This window comes from Ciona intestinalis, chromosome 10 (genome assembly GCF_000224145.3).
Source record: "Ciona intestinalis chromosome 10, KH, whole genome shotgun sequence".
In the NCBI taxonomy this organism is placed as follows: Eukaryota; Metazoa; Chordata; class Ascidiacea; order Phlebobranchia; family Cionidae; genus Ciona; species Ciona intestinalis.
Window position 1 is genome coordinate 3,548,207 of NC_020175.2, and position 16,224 is coordinate 3,564,430.

The following is a 16,224-nucleotide window of genomic DNA, read 5'->3' on the forward strand; positions in this document are numbered from 1 at the left end:
TATGAAAATCTAACTTTAAATTTGTGTGATTGTTGTTGGACAGGCTTTTGTTAGTGGGTTAATTTTTATACTTTTTGACCATCTTAATCATAATCTGTATTGCCACTAGTTTAAGCAAGATCTAATAGATTTATCTTAAAGCACATTCAAAGCTATTCTTAGCAGAATTTTTTGAACAAGGCTTACTATTCGGTCTCTTATATCCAAAGTTGCCAAACCAGGGGTGGCAGGGTATTGTGACTTATTTTAGAAATTTCTGCAATGTAAAATTTAAAAAAATTCTGGGTCAAAATGTACACTACTGCCTGTACTCTCAAATTCTTAATATATTTCTTCTAAAGCTTGAGCAATCTTTTTAAATTTATATTTAATTTTTTTCTCTACAGCTTACACCCTTTATTCCCTGGTGCGAATGAGGTTGACCAGATATCTAAGATACATGATGTACTTGGCACCCCTGATGCTTCTATCCTTAATAAAATGAAACAGTGAGTGTCTAGCTTTAAATAGACCTAATTTCATATGTCTAAAGCACCCAATCTTAGAGTGGCTTTGAAGAACTGGCAAGGGGACTGCAGAAAGTTATTTTTAGCCAGTGTTCTTTTTATAGATTATTAATATTAATAAATTAATTTGAGTTTTTTTTTGCTTAGGCAAAAGTATAAGTCCCAAGAAAGTGCAAATTAATATTAAGAAAAGATTATTTTTTGTCAACAACAAAAATAGTTGTATAAATTAAATGTATTCATTGTGATATATTCCATGAATCGAGCCCTGATATAATATCTTGCTCCAGCCTGTTCCAGTGGTAAATTATGTGTTTTTTAAATTGTAAATACGCATTAAAAAAAAATAAAAAATATCCTTTCAAAATAATCACCAAAACAGAACCGATGTTGTAGTTCTGCCACGCGAGGGTAAATAAGATACATTTATTCATTCATACAAGTTATATTCAATTTTTCTTCTTCCCTGCAGCCTGCTAAAGTTTAACATTTTCCTAACACACCATTTTCAGAAAATTGTAAAAAAAAATTTTCACATTAAAAAAAATTACAAATATTTTAACATTTAAAAAATATTTCATTTTTTAGTCGAAATCGAGGAATCAACTTTGACTTTCCTCAAAAGAAAGGAACAGGGATTGAAAAACTGCTTCCCCACGCCTCACAACAATGTATTGAACTTATATACAAGATGTGTACGTATGACCCTGATGAAAGGATAACTGCAAAGCAAGCATTACGACACCCCTACTTTAGAGATATACGGTAACTTATGTGTTTAATTAAAGCATTCTATTCTATTTCTTTGTGGGTAAGGCCCTGCTTTAGGTCCTAGGATTTATGCCAGGATAGGACCATTACCCCAACACTCAGGGTGCTACCACATGGACCTTGCTAGTTTTTAGAGCCTGACGCTTCCTTGAAGGTAGCTGACAAGGGCTTTAATGGTAATGGATGGGAGATCTTCCTAATAGTTGGTTTTAGACAAAAATAGACACTTTTTTGTCATATTAAATTGTATATGTTTACCTACTAAATATTTCTACTTTTTTTCTTTAAAAGAAAAAAATACAAGTTTTCATCATTATCTACATATCGGACTTCGAAGTGCCAGACTGTTATTTCTGCTTCCAACTGGTCCTTCCCCATCTTATTAGTTTAAAATTCAACACGTATACAATTCAGTCATAATTTACCCAGCTGCTGTATTTCAACATAATGTGCGCCGTGCACGCTTATAAAACGGAAAACTGGGCGTTTTTTGGTCGTTTTTCATTTGGGGAATCACGCTTTCGTGTCCTAATTCCTCAAGGGTACTTAGGACTTGCGTGGGGCTCTTAGCTTTATATATTCAAGTCTACAGGTGTTGATTCAGGCTTCCCATGATTAATAGACAGATGGTGTAGCCACGTTAGTTCAGATGCCAGCTGAGGTGGATTATAATACATGGCCCTAATATAAGACAACTAGCATTCAACATTTCAGGCAGTTTAGTATTAAGTTTTGTTTTGCGCAGTGGAGTAAATTTTTAGTTTTAGGCAATTTTTTAGCCTGTTTAGGTGTCTGCTTTTCAATGGTTTAATTTTCAAGCGATAAATTTTAAACAATGATCACCTAATATATAAAAATGTATTTTTCGGCTTGTTTTAAAAAATATGTTATTTTTAGCTTTTTTCGGTAAAAAAAACTTTATTTTAAAAAGATTCTTCAAGTGCGTTGGGTATGCTTGCTTGCTACGTACTAAGGTTTTAGCTTTAAGGTAGTTTTGAAATTTTAAATTCATTTGTAAATAAAAAACCTAGAAAAAAAAATCCTAAATATGTTTGTAAAATTTTCATAAAAAAATATTAAAAACATGGTTTTACGTAGTCCTGTAATTTTAAATCGATGTGATTATAAAAATTCTAAAAGAATTTAAAAAAAATTACTTAAAAATATTTTGTAAAATTTTCATAGCAGATATTTTAACTTGTCCTGTTTTACTGTAATGGACGATAAAGTTATGCTGATGATTCCAACTGTGTGGCTGCCTCAAGAAATTGATGGAATTAATATGTAAGGTTTAATAAAGCTACCAGTTAATATTAACAACTCTAAAAAGCAACACTCCAATTTTGAGTGGCGTGGTGGTCTTACGCTATACGGGACTTTTTTCGATTCATTTTTGAAAATGTTATATTTTTTAATTTATTCAATAGCCTATGGAGGATACATTTTGTTTCATATTGAAAATTTTTAACTATTGTATACATTACTGGGCGTGATATTTAGAAGAGATAGAGTTTGGCCCATTCCCCCTATGAAAAATATATTTATACACATTTTGATACACAAAATTTCTAAAACTAAAACCGTTTAACTTTTCAGAGGGGCCAAGAAAATTATATTATCAGAAATTTTGCGTTAAAAAGTTTACCCCTAAAACTAGGCACATATAAAACTAAACCTCTTAATTTTCCAGGGAGGCAGAAAAGCGAGCACAAGAAGCTCAACAAATGTCACGATATAACGAAGCTGGTTCAGTTAAAGGAGGACCTGGGTCTAATGCTGGTGATGTTCCTGTCTGGAAACAAAACCAAATACAAAAGAAAAGGGTATGTGTATATTATTTTTTACAGTTTTATGGAAAATTCCAAAACAATTAGTCAGCTTTGTGCTGTTTTTAAGGATTTTTGTGAAAAATTTTTTTTGTAAAATTAAAAAAAAAGTTTTTTGTAAAGAATTTATATTTTATAGTGTTTTGGTAACACAAGACAATTTCCTAGTTTTATCAGATTATTTTTGGTCAAATGTGTTGTTCATTTAGCAGAGAATTAGTGCAACAGAAAGACTGTACAAGCCACTCCAAGATTCCAGTAGTTTTATAGAAAAATCCTCAAAAAGCAAACAAGAAGAAATCTGGCAGAACAGGAGAAATGCTTCCAAACAAAAACGGGTGCATTTTTCTGCTGTAGTTAAACGGCAGAGCAAAGTATCAATATGCAAGGCGGTGGCTGGGACTTTTGACTCAGATCAGGACCTTACCAAGTTAGGCAAAAAAGAAAGCAAAATGAAATGGAAAAATAAAGCTGTTAGTGAAGTGGCACCGCAGAAAAAGTTATCTAATACAAAAGGTTTTAGCAATTTGAGCAAAAGTACAGTGCAGAAAAAAGGGGCGTCTAAAAAAGAGGTATCGCCTAAAAAGTCAGGAGAAGTTGTTAAGAAAAAATCTTCAACTGTAGTTAAAAAGCAGAAAGAAAAACTTAGAAAACCAATGTTTCCAGAAATAACACCTTGCAGGAAAGAGATTACTGTTTTAAATCAGGTAGGCAGTTTCTATTCTGTAAGGGTAAGGTCTTATGACATGTATTCCATGCTACAATTGTGGGTGTATTTGTCCTTGGGCAAGACACTTAGCGTTAATTGCTCCAACCCAGTGGTCACTAATGGGTTGTCCAAAGCTTTCAGACGTACTTTAAAAAAAATCATAATTTGTGTTTAAATGTATGAATAAAGTTTACTGTTTTGAATATCATAGAATAAAATATTTTACAGTCAAGATGCTGCAATTGTTAAATGCAGTTATAAAAAAAAAACATACAAACGTTTTCATAACATCTTTCAACCTAATAAACGTATGTGTCCTTTGGCAAGACGCTTAACCGTAATTGTTCCAACCCAGTGGTCACTAATAGGTTGTCCAAATTATCAGCCACACATAAAAAAAATGAAAATATCCCCCAAAAATATTCACCCACAAAGTAACATACTTAGTCTTAGTAAGACCTGGCACGAGGTGTATGAAGTTACATTCATTCATAAAATACACTTTATACGTTTTAGCCTTACGGTTTCCATACCCCTTTAAAAACCGCTATCATATACGTTATCCGCATAAAAGAAAACCTAATAAAACAAATGTCGTCGTTGTTACAGAGGCGGCAACGTCGTCTGGTCGAGCAACACCAGACGCACCATCAAACATTAGGCGGCATTGGAGTACACGGTAACTCAACCACCAACGCTCAAGGTGCCCTGCCCCAACTCGTGCCAGTAAACGGGACCGCCCTCCACGGAAATTCGACATTCGGCGGGAATTCAAAGCCCGTTTTCCCGTCAACTACTCTCCCGAAGGTCCATCTTCCGCACCACCATCAGCCTACGACTAACAGTTTGCTACCAGGAATCCTGAAGGCGAATATGATGCAGCCAAAAGCCTTACACAAGCCGAAAATAAAGGTAAGAACAATTACCCACAAAGTTACTTACGTGGTAACTCGTAAGCTGGCACGAGGTGTATAAAACAACCGTGTTATAACGACTGTCGTTTTCCGGCCACTCGAGGATAAACAAGTTACATTCATTCAGTTGTTGTAGCCCACCTTTTTCTTTTCTAAATAGTTTGTTTCTTTTCAACCCAATTTTTGGGTGTCTAAATTGCAAGTTTCATTCATTCATTCATTCATACCAAGACGTCTTTAAACGTCGTCAGCAGAATTTTGTTTTTAAAGAATCGTCATTTACTGGTATTTGTACGACACAAATAGTGGTACATGTATACCGGTATATGCGACTCCGCACTTTCACCATGATTTATTGTAAGCAAACAACAGACGGTGACTAATTATTTGCACTTTGTAACCAAACATTATGGCTTAAAATAACTCGCAAAATTTCATATGCAATTTAGAGGCACGTTGAGTAAAACATACGTCACTACTATGTCATATCTGTTTACGTCAGTGTTACGTCATATTTAACTACGTAATTATCACGTCATACTAACCTATATTTCATATTTTTCTAGTAATTTTCAAGGTTATTTTGTGTACGTCATTCTGACGTCATATTTGTTTACGTCATTCTAACGTCATATTTTCCTTTTCAGCCCTCGGAGCCAACCAAGTCGATGTACGGACATTATCAACTGCCGTCTATAAACCGTCACATTTACCACCACTAGCGGCGCTAAGTGGTCATTAAGAACTTTCGCAGCGTTTTTCCTTTCCTTTCGCCGACGAATACGTCACGAATGACGTCACGATTTGCACACACCCACACATGACGTCAGAGCCCCTCACGCACTGTGTCTTCTTTCCTCCCCGCGCGGGTTAGTCACGCCCGAGCGGTTTTATTACGTCATTCGACGCATGGCTGCACCCGGCCAAACAAGGCCCTGGAAAAAAATGTTTTCTTCGGGACCGGAAGCCCCGACTTCCCGCCGCCGAAAGCCGAACTGCGTCGAGCGAAATCTCACATACATCACTGTGCAAGTTAAACGTGTCTTTCTTTTAGTTATCACACTATTTCCTTGTGTCCCACAGAGTTCCAGGCCATTTTCGCGGCCTATAACGCTATCAGTCCCTGAAAAAACGCCCTAAACAAAATATCAACCCCTGACGCCTGTGGCCTCGTATGCGGTTCCAGTCTGTTATTAAACCAGCAACAGAAATCCACTTAATCCATATTAATGCGTTCCAAGTGCCGATAAGTGCGTTGCCGGGCCTTTGCGTTCACATCTGCTTCTGTAACGTCAACGCCGGAAGCAGCGAAGCATCGGCGACCAGTATGATAATATAGAGCCAATTAAAACAAGTACACTCGTTGTCCTATCTTGTCCTTTCCTCTAACCCATTACGCTCGCTATATGGTAACATCGGCAAGGGCTATTCTAAGTGTCATAATCAGATTGATTAATCCAATTGAGTGTGTACAGAACACGCTATTCCAGGCTGCGAATCAAACGGTAAACAACACGTACCCATAGAGCCAATATAAAACGTGCTATTCACACTGTACAAGGATTTAAATTTCTGCGCGAAAGTTCCACAAAAAAGAGTAATTTAAAGACGTATTCGAACAAAGGTTAATAAAATACATAGTAAGCATTTCACAAAAGATATATAGTAGGGTAGGGGGTGATGGGACACATTTTTATTCTATTTCTCGTCCGTTTTGGTAGTAAACAAAGAACATTCGAAAAATGATACAACCGTATCCTTACAACTCCAATAGACGGTTGATTGTTTAAAACCCGATAAGAATATTTGTATATTATGTCCTAATGTGTCCCATCTTCCCCCACCCTACTAAAATCGTTTTTCTACCTATTCTATATGGGTGAGGTCAATTGATTTTGATACACTGTAGCAAAACATACACAAACATTCCAACGACTTGGAACCGCGTTCCATCGTACTCTGCCCGACATGTAACACGCCCTTTCTATTTGCCTTGCTTAAAACAACCAACTCCGGCGCTTTCTCCGTCGCTAAGCAACCGCGCGTGTTATAATCGAGGATTATGACGTCGTAACGGAAGATCGATCGAGTAGGAGCAGACTTCGTTTCACGATTTTACCATTTTGATACTTGGTCTTCGCAAAACCAACATAAAACCCGGCAGACGAAGGACCGTCACGTATAGGCAAAAAATCTGTATTCAAACCAGCACTTTAGGCCTGACCGCGCTGTCAGGCGTATTCCATTAATCCAAAAGCATAACTCGCAAGTTGCCGAGTTATTGTATGTTCTGATACCGTCCGCTTCGAATAACGTTTACCTTTCAATTAGCCGTGTTTTCCATAAACCAAATTTCCGCATAAAGCACGACGAACAAACGGGTACTGTTACTTAGCGTTATAAAATTTTATATATTGATGTTATAGTCACTTTTTTGTGACTTTTTCCTTTCTATAGTAAACATTCTGACCAGTTTTGTGTCATTTTTAACTGAGACAATCTTTTCCACACCTTTTTGTCAGATTCCTTTTTTCGTTGTTTTTATTTTGCCCGTAGTCAAACGCTTTTACTATCGTTGTTACTGTTAATACGGTTATCGCTGAGAAAAACGTATAAAATGTTCCAAGCGTTTTAAAAGTGTAGCCTAAAATGTGGGGGCCCGATAGCGCTATCTAGCGCAGTGAATCAGAATTTAGTTAAACCGCTAGCAGCAGAAGAGAGCCTACTCATTTATGGTTTGGAGTTTTTATATAGAAAATGGAAGTGGCGATATTGCCAAAATAGAAACAGAAAACAGCTTAACAGTAATATATGCAGGTATTTAAAACACTATGAATAATTTTACATCGCAATATACCAGCAGAAAATGCAACCTAAAATTGGTTGTATGATTTGGTACTGCGGTACAGCATACACCAATTCGAGCGATTGGTAATAGGAAATAATAAACCGGACATATTTTATTACAAGCTGGTGGTCAATTGTTCTGGCGGTCAGCGATTTACTTTTTGATGATAACAGAATAAGTTACACTGCTACAGCAATGCTGTATGAAAAGTAGAAATTGAAACAATCGTGTGACTGTACATCAACAGTATAAGAGGTATGTACATACATTAAATAGCAGGGTAGGGAAAACGGGACTCGTTTAGCACTTATTATCTAGATATCTTGATCGTGTTTTAAAAATTAAACAGCGGTCTATTGGAGTCGTGAGGATAAAGTTTTATAATTCCTTGAATATTCTTTGTTTACTACCAAATGGGACGAGAAAATGGTATGAAAAAGTGTCCCATCTCCCCCACCCTACTATACATTATATATTATAGGACAGTTCATACCATATACAGTATTTTTCTGAATGTAATTGTGTTTCGCTTTAACTAATTTATCCATCATTATCGTATTAATAAAGATATTTAAAATGTATAAGACTGTAAAATAGATACCATTAGTACATAACATCCCATATGTACTACCAAATGGGACGATTAAAGCAAATGAAAACAATAAAACATGGCCCATACCCCAATCTACACTGTATAGTGGGGTGGGGAAAAATGGGACACCTTTTTAATCCATTTTCTCGTCTCATTTGGTAAAACAACAAAGAAAATTCAACGAATTATAAAACCATATTTTCACGACTTTCATAGACCGTTGTCAATTGTTTAAAATACGATCAGGATATTTGGATATTATGTGCTAAATGTGTCCCATCTTCCCCCACCCTACTATACGTTTATTACGTTACACTAAAACAGTATACACTTAAACGAATTTAAGTTTGCGAAATGCTAGTCAACACAGAATGGGACGTTACCTGCTATTTCTGGCAATCAAAATAAATGTCTTTACCATCTATTGTGCCAAAGGGTATTCTTTATCGTATTACAGCGTTAATTTGCTGCGCCACCACAACGCGTGTTTTGATTACATTAACTGGTGATAACGCTACTTTTCACTGTGTAAACTGTCAGAAGCGGGTCACTGACAGTAGTTTTTGCTTGCAGGTCTGGAAACTATACTAGCGTATGGAAAAATTTATTCAGTGAAATTCATTTAGACTTTATCCAAAGATAGGTTTAATATGCTGTGTAAAGGTATAGTAGTAGTATGCAGGTTTAACTTGATTATTTAGGTTAAATTGAAAATGCTATGCTTGTTTAGAAGGGTGTTTAGCCTATACACATGAAAATAAACAATAGTTATAAATGATATTATAACGTAATATAGCGGGGTGGGGAAGACGAGACATCTTTTCATTCCATTTTCTCGTCTCATTTGGTACTAAACAAAGAATTCAAAGAATTATAAACCGTATCCTCACGACCCATATAAACCGATGTTAATTGTTTAAACACGATCAGGATATTTGGATATTATGTGCTAAAGGTGTCCCATCTTTCCCAACCTACTAGACTATATTTTTGAACAGGTATATAAGTCTAGTTATGGAGTCTTTGCAGCCTGATATCAGCGGTGCTCCTTTCGGTAGCCAGGGAGCTAGTTCGGCTGGGGAGAGCGTTTATTTTACTGCTAAAAGCGAAGAAGACTTGAATGCCGGAAAACCTAACGGTGTTGCTGCCATTGTGGTGCATGCGACTGATAAAGGCAACAAAGAACTGGTTGAAAGTTCTGGAGGTGTAGACAGAGTGGTTTTGGGGCAAGATTTAAACGCACAGTCCCCGCTTTTGGTAGAAACTGAAAAACGTTCCACAAAAAGCTCAGAAAATGAAAATCGTGCGAAAAATTTACATAACTCGCACTCTACTGACGCCGCTATCCTATTGGTCAATGAGGAATCAAACCAACCAATCGGAACCGCGAATGTAACTGACGCATTGCTGACGTCGACACCAGCTCTATACGTCATCACAAACGATGATGACGTCATCGAAACAGCGGTGAAAGAAGCAGCAGCCACGCCTCTTAAAAAACGAAATCCACCAGTGAGACGGTTTTCTCTTGGGGGTATTCCAAAAATCTTCATCTCTCCGGCGACACCTCGTGCCTCACCCATCAGTGGAAAACGGAAAATGTCTCTTCTATCGTGCACCCGGTAATTATTATTGTTTAAATAACAATTTTAACAATTCGCAATGGACCACTGCGTTGGAGCGAGTGTTTATTGTAATTGCCGTTTATAGTTTCTGGCCCAAAGTCACACACGTCCACAATCGTATAGCAGCGTCGAGCCTCAAATATGAATCCGCTAGGCAAAAGGCAGACACGCTTACCACTGCTCCACGGTGTCGCACATGTCTTAATAGAATTGATGACTTTTTTGACGTCGGTTATGGATTATGTTATAATATGTAGTGTGCATTTTTAAGGTGAACTTTTATGGTCGAACTTCATTTCCGCAGAGTATCTTCTATTGATTATGCATTGACGTCTGAAGACATAGAAGAACTGGATCTTACCACCCGAACATTAGGCGAAGTTTGTGACGTCAGAGGAGCCATTATTCTCAGCTATCATGACGTCACAATGAAAGTGAGGGTCATCCCGAAAGTAAAAGAAGCGATCGGGTACTGTTATGGAGGGGTGACACCTAAATACGATAAGTCCTCGGTGGAAACGGGAGACAAGATTATTCTAAATGGAGTCAGGTAAATGGATAAGTTACATATTAGCGTGGGGGAAGACGGGACACCTTCATCACAAAGTATCAAAATATCCTGATCATGTTTTATTTATTTAACGATGATGTATGGAAGTCGTGAGGATGCAGTTTTATAATTCTTTGAATGTTTTGTGCATGCATACCAAATGGCATGAGAAAATAGAAAGAAGTCCCATCTTTTCCCACCCTACTTAATATGGTGTTTGAATATAAGAAATCCTGTGCATTACTTTGTACATAAATTTGTCTGTCAAAATTTAACGATTAATTTTTAATATATTAGCCTAATTAGCTTTCGCTTTCTTTAAAATGGGTATTTTTATGGTATTTCTATAATTTATTTTTCAGCGGAGTTTTTCATCCTGGTATAAACGCTATCATGGGACCTTCAGGGAGCGGTAAAACAACGTAAGTGTATTGCATCTTTATAATACCATGTTGTCTGAAAATAATACATGTATATAACATACGTTCTGCATTGTCTGTAACAAATATGTAAATTTTATGAATGAAAATATGATGAGAATTTATTTATCCTTGCGTGGCAGGGCAACATGAGTGTTGTAACGCGGGTGTTCTGTTTCATACACCTCGTGCACTCTTACGAGTTACCACGTATGTAACTTTTGGTACGATTATTTTGGTGCGGTGGAAGCAATTACTGAACAAACACATATACACCAACAACGAAACAGCGCCAGATCTCGAACCCGTAACGTCTGGTGTAAAAGCGAGCGCTCAAATCACTGATGTGTCGATGCGTTACAAAAAAAACTACTATGTAAATGAATGAGGTTACATAAATTGAGTAACACTAGTCCGCGGTCTAATTTTGAAACACTGTACAGCGTAGAGTATAAACCTCTTGCTTCAGGCTGCTTGAAATTCTTGCTGGAAGAAAAAATGGACGAGGTGTTGGGGGTAGGGTGATGGTGAATGGACAACCTATTGCTGCAAAGTTTTGCCAGAAAACAGGTTTCGCTCCGCAGGTATACATAGCTTATGGGGATATCTAAAGGTATTCTTATTTTTTGTTAAATAGTCTATCTGAATAGGAGAATGCCTAGCGTTAACATGTTTGTTAAATTTGAAGTTTAATTTGAAATTACTGTAAGATCACTTTTAATTTGGCTATTTAAATATGTTTTTTTTTAAATCTGAGGCGAAACTAGCAGCTCATTTGTTTTATTGCAAATGAATGTAACTTTTTACTCGGCGGGCAACGACAGTCGTTATAACACGGGTATTCTGTTTCATACACATCATCTCATGTCTGCTTACGAGTTACACCATATGTATATCTTTTAAAGCAGTTATGCATAACATAAAACCTATTCAGCTACATGCTATCAAATAATCCACTTCCAGTACTGCTAGATTCTACAAATAAATGTCTTCCCCTGTACTTCCCAGGAGGATATTTTGAACCCCGGATTGACGGTCCGAGAACATATTTGGTATTCTTTGTGTCTCAGGAGACCTGACTCCTTAACCGAGGCCGAGAAAAGTTTACTACTTGGGGAAATTATTTCAAGTTTAGACTTGCTCAAATGCGCAGACAGTAAGGTAGTTAAACAGATTCAGAAATAATTAAACTTTTTACAAAAATATGAAAACAAGAGCAATAAAACGATAGTCGTTGTATAGTAGCGTGAGGGAAGATGGGACACCTATCATTCTATTTTCTAGTTCCTTTTGGTAGTAAACAAAGATCATTTAAAGAATTATAAAATCGTATACTTACGACTACAATAGACCGTTGTTAATTGTTTAAAACACGATCAGGATGTTTAAATATTATGTGCTAAAGTTTTCCGTCTTTCCCCACCCTACTGTAAATAGTTCTATAACCAAATAAATATGTTACAAAAAAATGAAAAACACACAGCATTAAAACTACATATAACTAATATTTTTAAATTTATATATACATTTAAACTCAATCAAAACGTGCAAAATATTTTTTAGGTGGGTAATGCCACAAATCATAACATATCAGGGGGCGAAAGGAAACGCACAGCCGTTGCAATGGAGCTAGCTTCCGCTCCGAAGATCCTTTTCCTGGACGAACCGACAAGCAAACTGGACTCGAGCACGTCTAAAACTTTGGTACAACTACTGAAAAAGTTGGTATTGCAGACACATATAGATAAAAATTATGTAATAGTTTATAAATAGTTTATAAAGTAAGACACATATAGATAAAAATTAAACAATAGTTTATAAAGTAACTAATTTGTGGGTCAGTTCCCACATATATAGTAGGGTGGGGGAAGATGGGACACCTTTAGCACATAATATCCAAAAATCCTGATTGTGTTTTAAACAGTTAACAACGGTCTGTGGAAGTCGTGAGAATGCGGTTTTTGAATTCTATGAATGTTTTTTATTTACTACCGAATGGGTTGATAAAATACAGATGGACTGTTATATTTGTAAGGAAACGGTTTATAAATAACTTGTGTTTTACTTTCAGATTATCCGACAACGGACGAACGATTGTTCTTACCATACACCAGCCCTCCTACGCCATCTACCGAATGTTTGATAGTCTCACATTAATCGCGAAGGGGCGCACAGTGTACCACGGATCCGCTGGGTTGGCATTGTCGTATTTTTCAAGCATAGGTAATTTATGTAGTACAATTTTTGATAATAACTTATGCAGTAATATTTTTAATAATATTTATTCCATAAATTCATCAGTTTTAAAACAATAGTTACCGTTAATACACAATTACCCACAAACCTCAATACGTGCATGGTAACTCGTTGGAGGACGTGTGTGAAACAGAAAACGCCGTGTTATAACGGCTTTCAATGCCACGCCATCTATAAGTTTAAATATATACATACATTCGTTAATTATTTAATGTCCCATATTTCCCAATACTGTACAATTAACAACGCATGTTTTTGTAATGATATAATACAGTTGGACGATAAAAAGAGAGTAAAAACCTAGCTGAACCATCTTAACCCAACCTTATTTGGAAATGTTTTTTTCCGCTTAAATAGATAAGTTCGGGAAAAACAACTATATGATAGAAACGATTGAAATGTATGAAACAAACGTTCGTGTCATAACGACGGTCGTTGCCATTTCGCTTAGGCTTAATAAGTTATTTTTATTCATTCAATTTTTACTCTTCTAGGATTCACATGCGAAAAATACAACTCTCCGCCTGACTACTTCTTAGACGTCTTATACGGAGTTTATCCCCACAAACCCCCAACACCCAGGCTCACGTTCACACGCCCCACTATTACCCCATCACGGTCGCTGCGTCGAAGTATTTTTCACCGTTCAATCAATAACAACGAAGATAGTCGTCGTACAGCTACAGACCACTATCTGGACGACAGTGTGTTTTGTAATTTAACGCCAACTTTTACCCGTTTTGCTATTGGCGATATTCCAAGATGTAAGTATATTTGTTTTAATCTTGTTTTGATCTGTGGCACAATAGTTAGCGCGCCTGCTTACCTAAGGGTTACGGGTTCAAGGCACGTCGCTGCTACCATTGTAAGCGTATGTGCTTTGGGGAAAATATTCACCAAACAAGTTACATATGGGGCCACGAGTATGCATACACGAAGTGCATGAAACAGAACACCCGTGGTATAACGGCTGTAATTGCTCTCCACGCTATAGGATAATAAGTTTAATTCGTTTATTTAATCATTTAAAACAGTTGCTCCTGTTCGCCTGTTAGAAGTTGACAGAAAATAGAATTTGGTTGGATTTGTAGTATAGCTAAAACTGTTTTGTATTTGGTCCCAAACTTAGATGGATATATCTTGGTAGTTTATTACACGTCGTATAAGCTGGTGATATTGGCATATTCCTAATCTGATTAATAACCCGGAATATATGAATACATTTGGTCAATGTATGTATTTAGGTCGTAGCAGTATATATTTATCTTGCATAAAGCGCACCTACACCGGCTGAAAGCAGCATGATATATCCTAATCCAAATTACAAATTTTAAAGGTAAATCTCTAACCCGTACATAATGTTGATTTCCACATACCCACTGTTGCAGCTTACTCTTGCGAGCTCGATATAACGACGGAAGAGGGCGCTAAAGCACACGCCGACATCGGAACACACCTCGCAGAAGCATACGTCACGTCTCAACAAAATCTGAAAAATCGACAAGAATTAGCCGAGATAGAAAAACTAACGAAAAGAAGTTAGTTGCAAGAAAACACCAAACACTAAATTTTATAAGTTTTATATATATACAGTAGGGTGGAGGAATATGGGACACTGTTTTACAAAGAACATTCAAAGAATTATAAAACCGTATTCTTACAACTCCCATATAAACCGTTGTTAATTTTTCAAAACACGATCAGGATATTTGGACATTATATGTGATAGAGGTGTCCTGTATTTCCCCAACCTACAATAATAATATCAGTTCAGTTCTTAATGTTCTTGATAACATTGATGGCGTATATGTGCCCTTGGTAATGACACTTAACAGCTATTACTAATGGGCCCAGCAGAGGTCACTAATGGGTTGTCCAAACTTTCAGCCATAAAGTACGCGACAGCAATATAAAAATTTCACACCTAATTTTGGTTTTTACAGCACTGGGCTACATGTCCGAACACGAGAGTTTCAAAATGCATAAATCGAACAAGAATCTTTCGTTTGGTCTTGAATACACACTACTGACAAGACGAGCGCTTAAATGCTCGACCAAGATATTTGCTGCTTTGGTATGTACTATAGTGGGTTGAATAAGATAGTTTGTTTTTCGTTTTTTTTAAATCATCCTATTTGGTAAAACAAAGAACGTTTTCAAATGTATAACCGTATATATGGTAGGGTGGGGGAAGATGGGACACCTGTTTATTCTATTTTCTCTTTCAATTTGGTGGTAAGCAAAAAAAACATTCAAAGAATTATGAAACTGTATGTTCACAACTCCCATGCACCGTTGTTAATTGTTTAAAACACGATCAGGATATTTGTATATTATGTGCTAAAGGTGTCCCATCTTCCGCCGCCCTACTATATCCTTGCACCTCTGAACCGGCGTTGTTAGTTAAAAACACGACTAGGTAATATTGGATAACATGAGATAAAGGTGTATTCGTATTACTCGCCAGATTATGTTTAAAAACTGTTACATAACTTTGCGCTGATAATGGTTTCACCAATTATACACAGTTTGGCAAATTGCATAAAATCAAAATTGACATGTTTTTGACTCCAATATAATTTCCAGGGCATAATGAACGCTGTTATCGGACTCATATTTGGTATTCTCTATTTCTACAATGAAGATTCGCACCCTACAGTACAAAACAGGTTTTTATTTACACATTTATAATTTGCTATCAAATCAAAAGACAAATTTTCTATTAAAATTTAGAACCAAAATATAAGCATACCTCTGTCTGAACATTTTATTATTGTGTTCGTTAATGTACAGATTAGGAATGTTTTTCTATCTCTCTGTTCACGGAGTGATGGTACCAGCCATGATCACTGCAAAGAGCTTTGCTGTCAACGAGAAATCTCTGTTCAGGTCAGTATATGTATAGTTTTAGGCTTATCCGTCCACAGTAGAGCTAAATTTCACCATATAGTTATACTGTGCATGTGAACGCTCACTGAACAGTATATATAATAGGGTGAAAAAAAAGGGACAGCATTTTATTCTATTTTTCCATCCCATTTGGTAGTAAGCAAAGAACATTCAAAGAATTATAAACAAGTATCCTCACAACTCCCATGGACCGTTTTTAATTGTTTAAAACACAGTTAGGATGTTCGGATATTATGTGCTAAAAATGTATCCCATCTTTCCCCACCAACTATATCTTATAGTTACATCGTTTGTGAAG

The 16,224-nt window shown here is 36.5% G+C and overlaps 2 protein-coding genes across 2 annotated transcripts in view; both read left to right on the forward strand.

The window, feature by feature from the left end:
• LOC100186816 (MAPK/MAK/MRK overlapping kinase) overlaps positions 1-7,363 on the forward strand; it is a 14,707-nt gene extending 7,344 nt beyond the window's left edge. The window contains exons 12-15 of the mRNA XM_026836308.1: positions 1,252-1,271; positions 2,968-3,100; positions 4,422-4,724; positions 5,374-7,363. Coding sequence (XP_026692109.1) covers positions 1,252-1,271; positions 2,968-3,100; positions 4,422-4,724; positions 5,374-5,448 — 531 coding nt within the window. The 3' untranslated portion in view covers positions 5,449-7,363. The remainder of the gene's footprint in view (positions 1-1,251; positions 1,272-2,967; positions 3,101-4,421; positions 4,725-5,373) is intronic.
• A 1,802-nt stretch (positions 7,364-9,165) lies between these two features.
• The window catches only part of LOC104266163 (ATP-binding cassette sub-family G member 2-like), an 11,515-nt gene continuing 4,456 nt past the window's right edge, over positions 9,166-16,224 (forward strand). The window contains exons 1-12 of the mRNA XM_018813610.2: positions 9,166-9,788; positions 10,096-10,341; positions 10,704-10,763; positions 11,230-11,344; positions 11,769-11,921; positions 12,324-12,481; positions 12,832-12,983; positions 13,511-13,780; positions 14,405-14,554; positions 14,960-15,090; positions 15,603-15,685; positions 15,810-15,905. Of these exons, the coding sequence (XP_018669155.2) occupies positions 9,181-9,788; positions 10,096-10,341; positions 10,704-10,763; positions 11,230-11,344; positions 11,769-11,921; positions 12,324-12,481; positions 12,832-12,983; positions 13,511-13,780; positions 14,405-14,554; positions 14,960-15,090; positions 15,603-15,685; positions 15,810-15,905 (2,222 nt within the window). The 5' untranslated portion in view covers positions 9,166-9,180. The remainder of the gene's footprint in view (positions 9,789-10,095; positions 10,342-10,703; positions 10,764-11,229; positions 11,345-11,768; positions 11,922-12,323; positions 12,482-12,831; positions 12,984-13,510; positions 13,781-14,404; positions 14,555-14,959; positions 15,091-15,602; positions 15,686-15,809; positions 15,906-16,224) is intronic.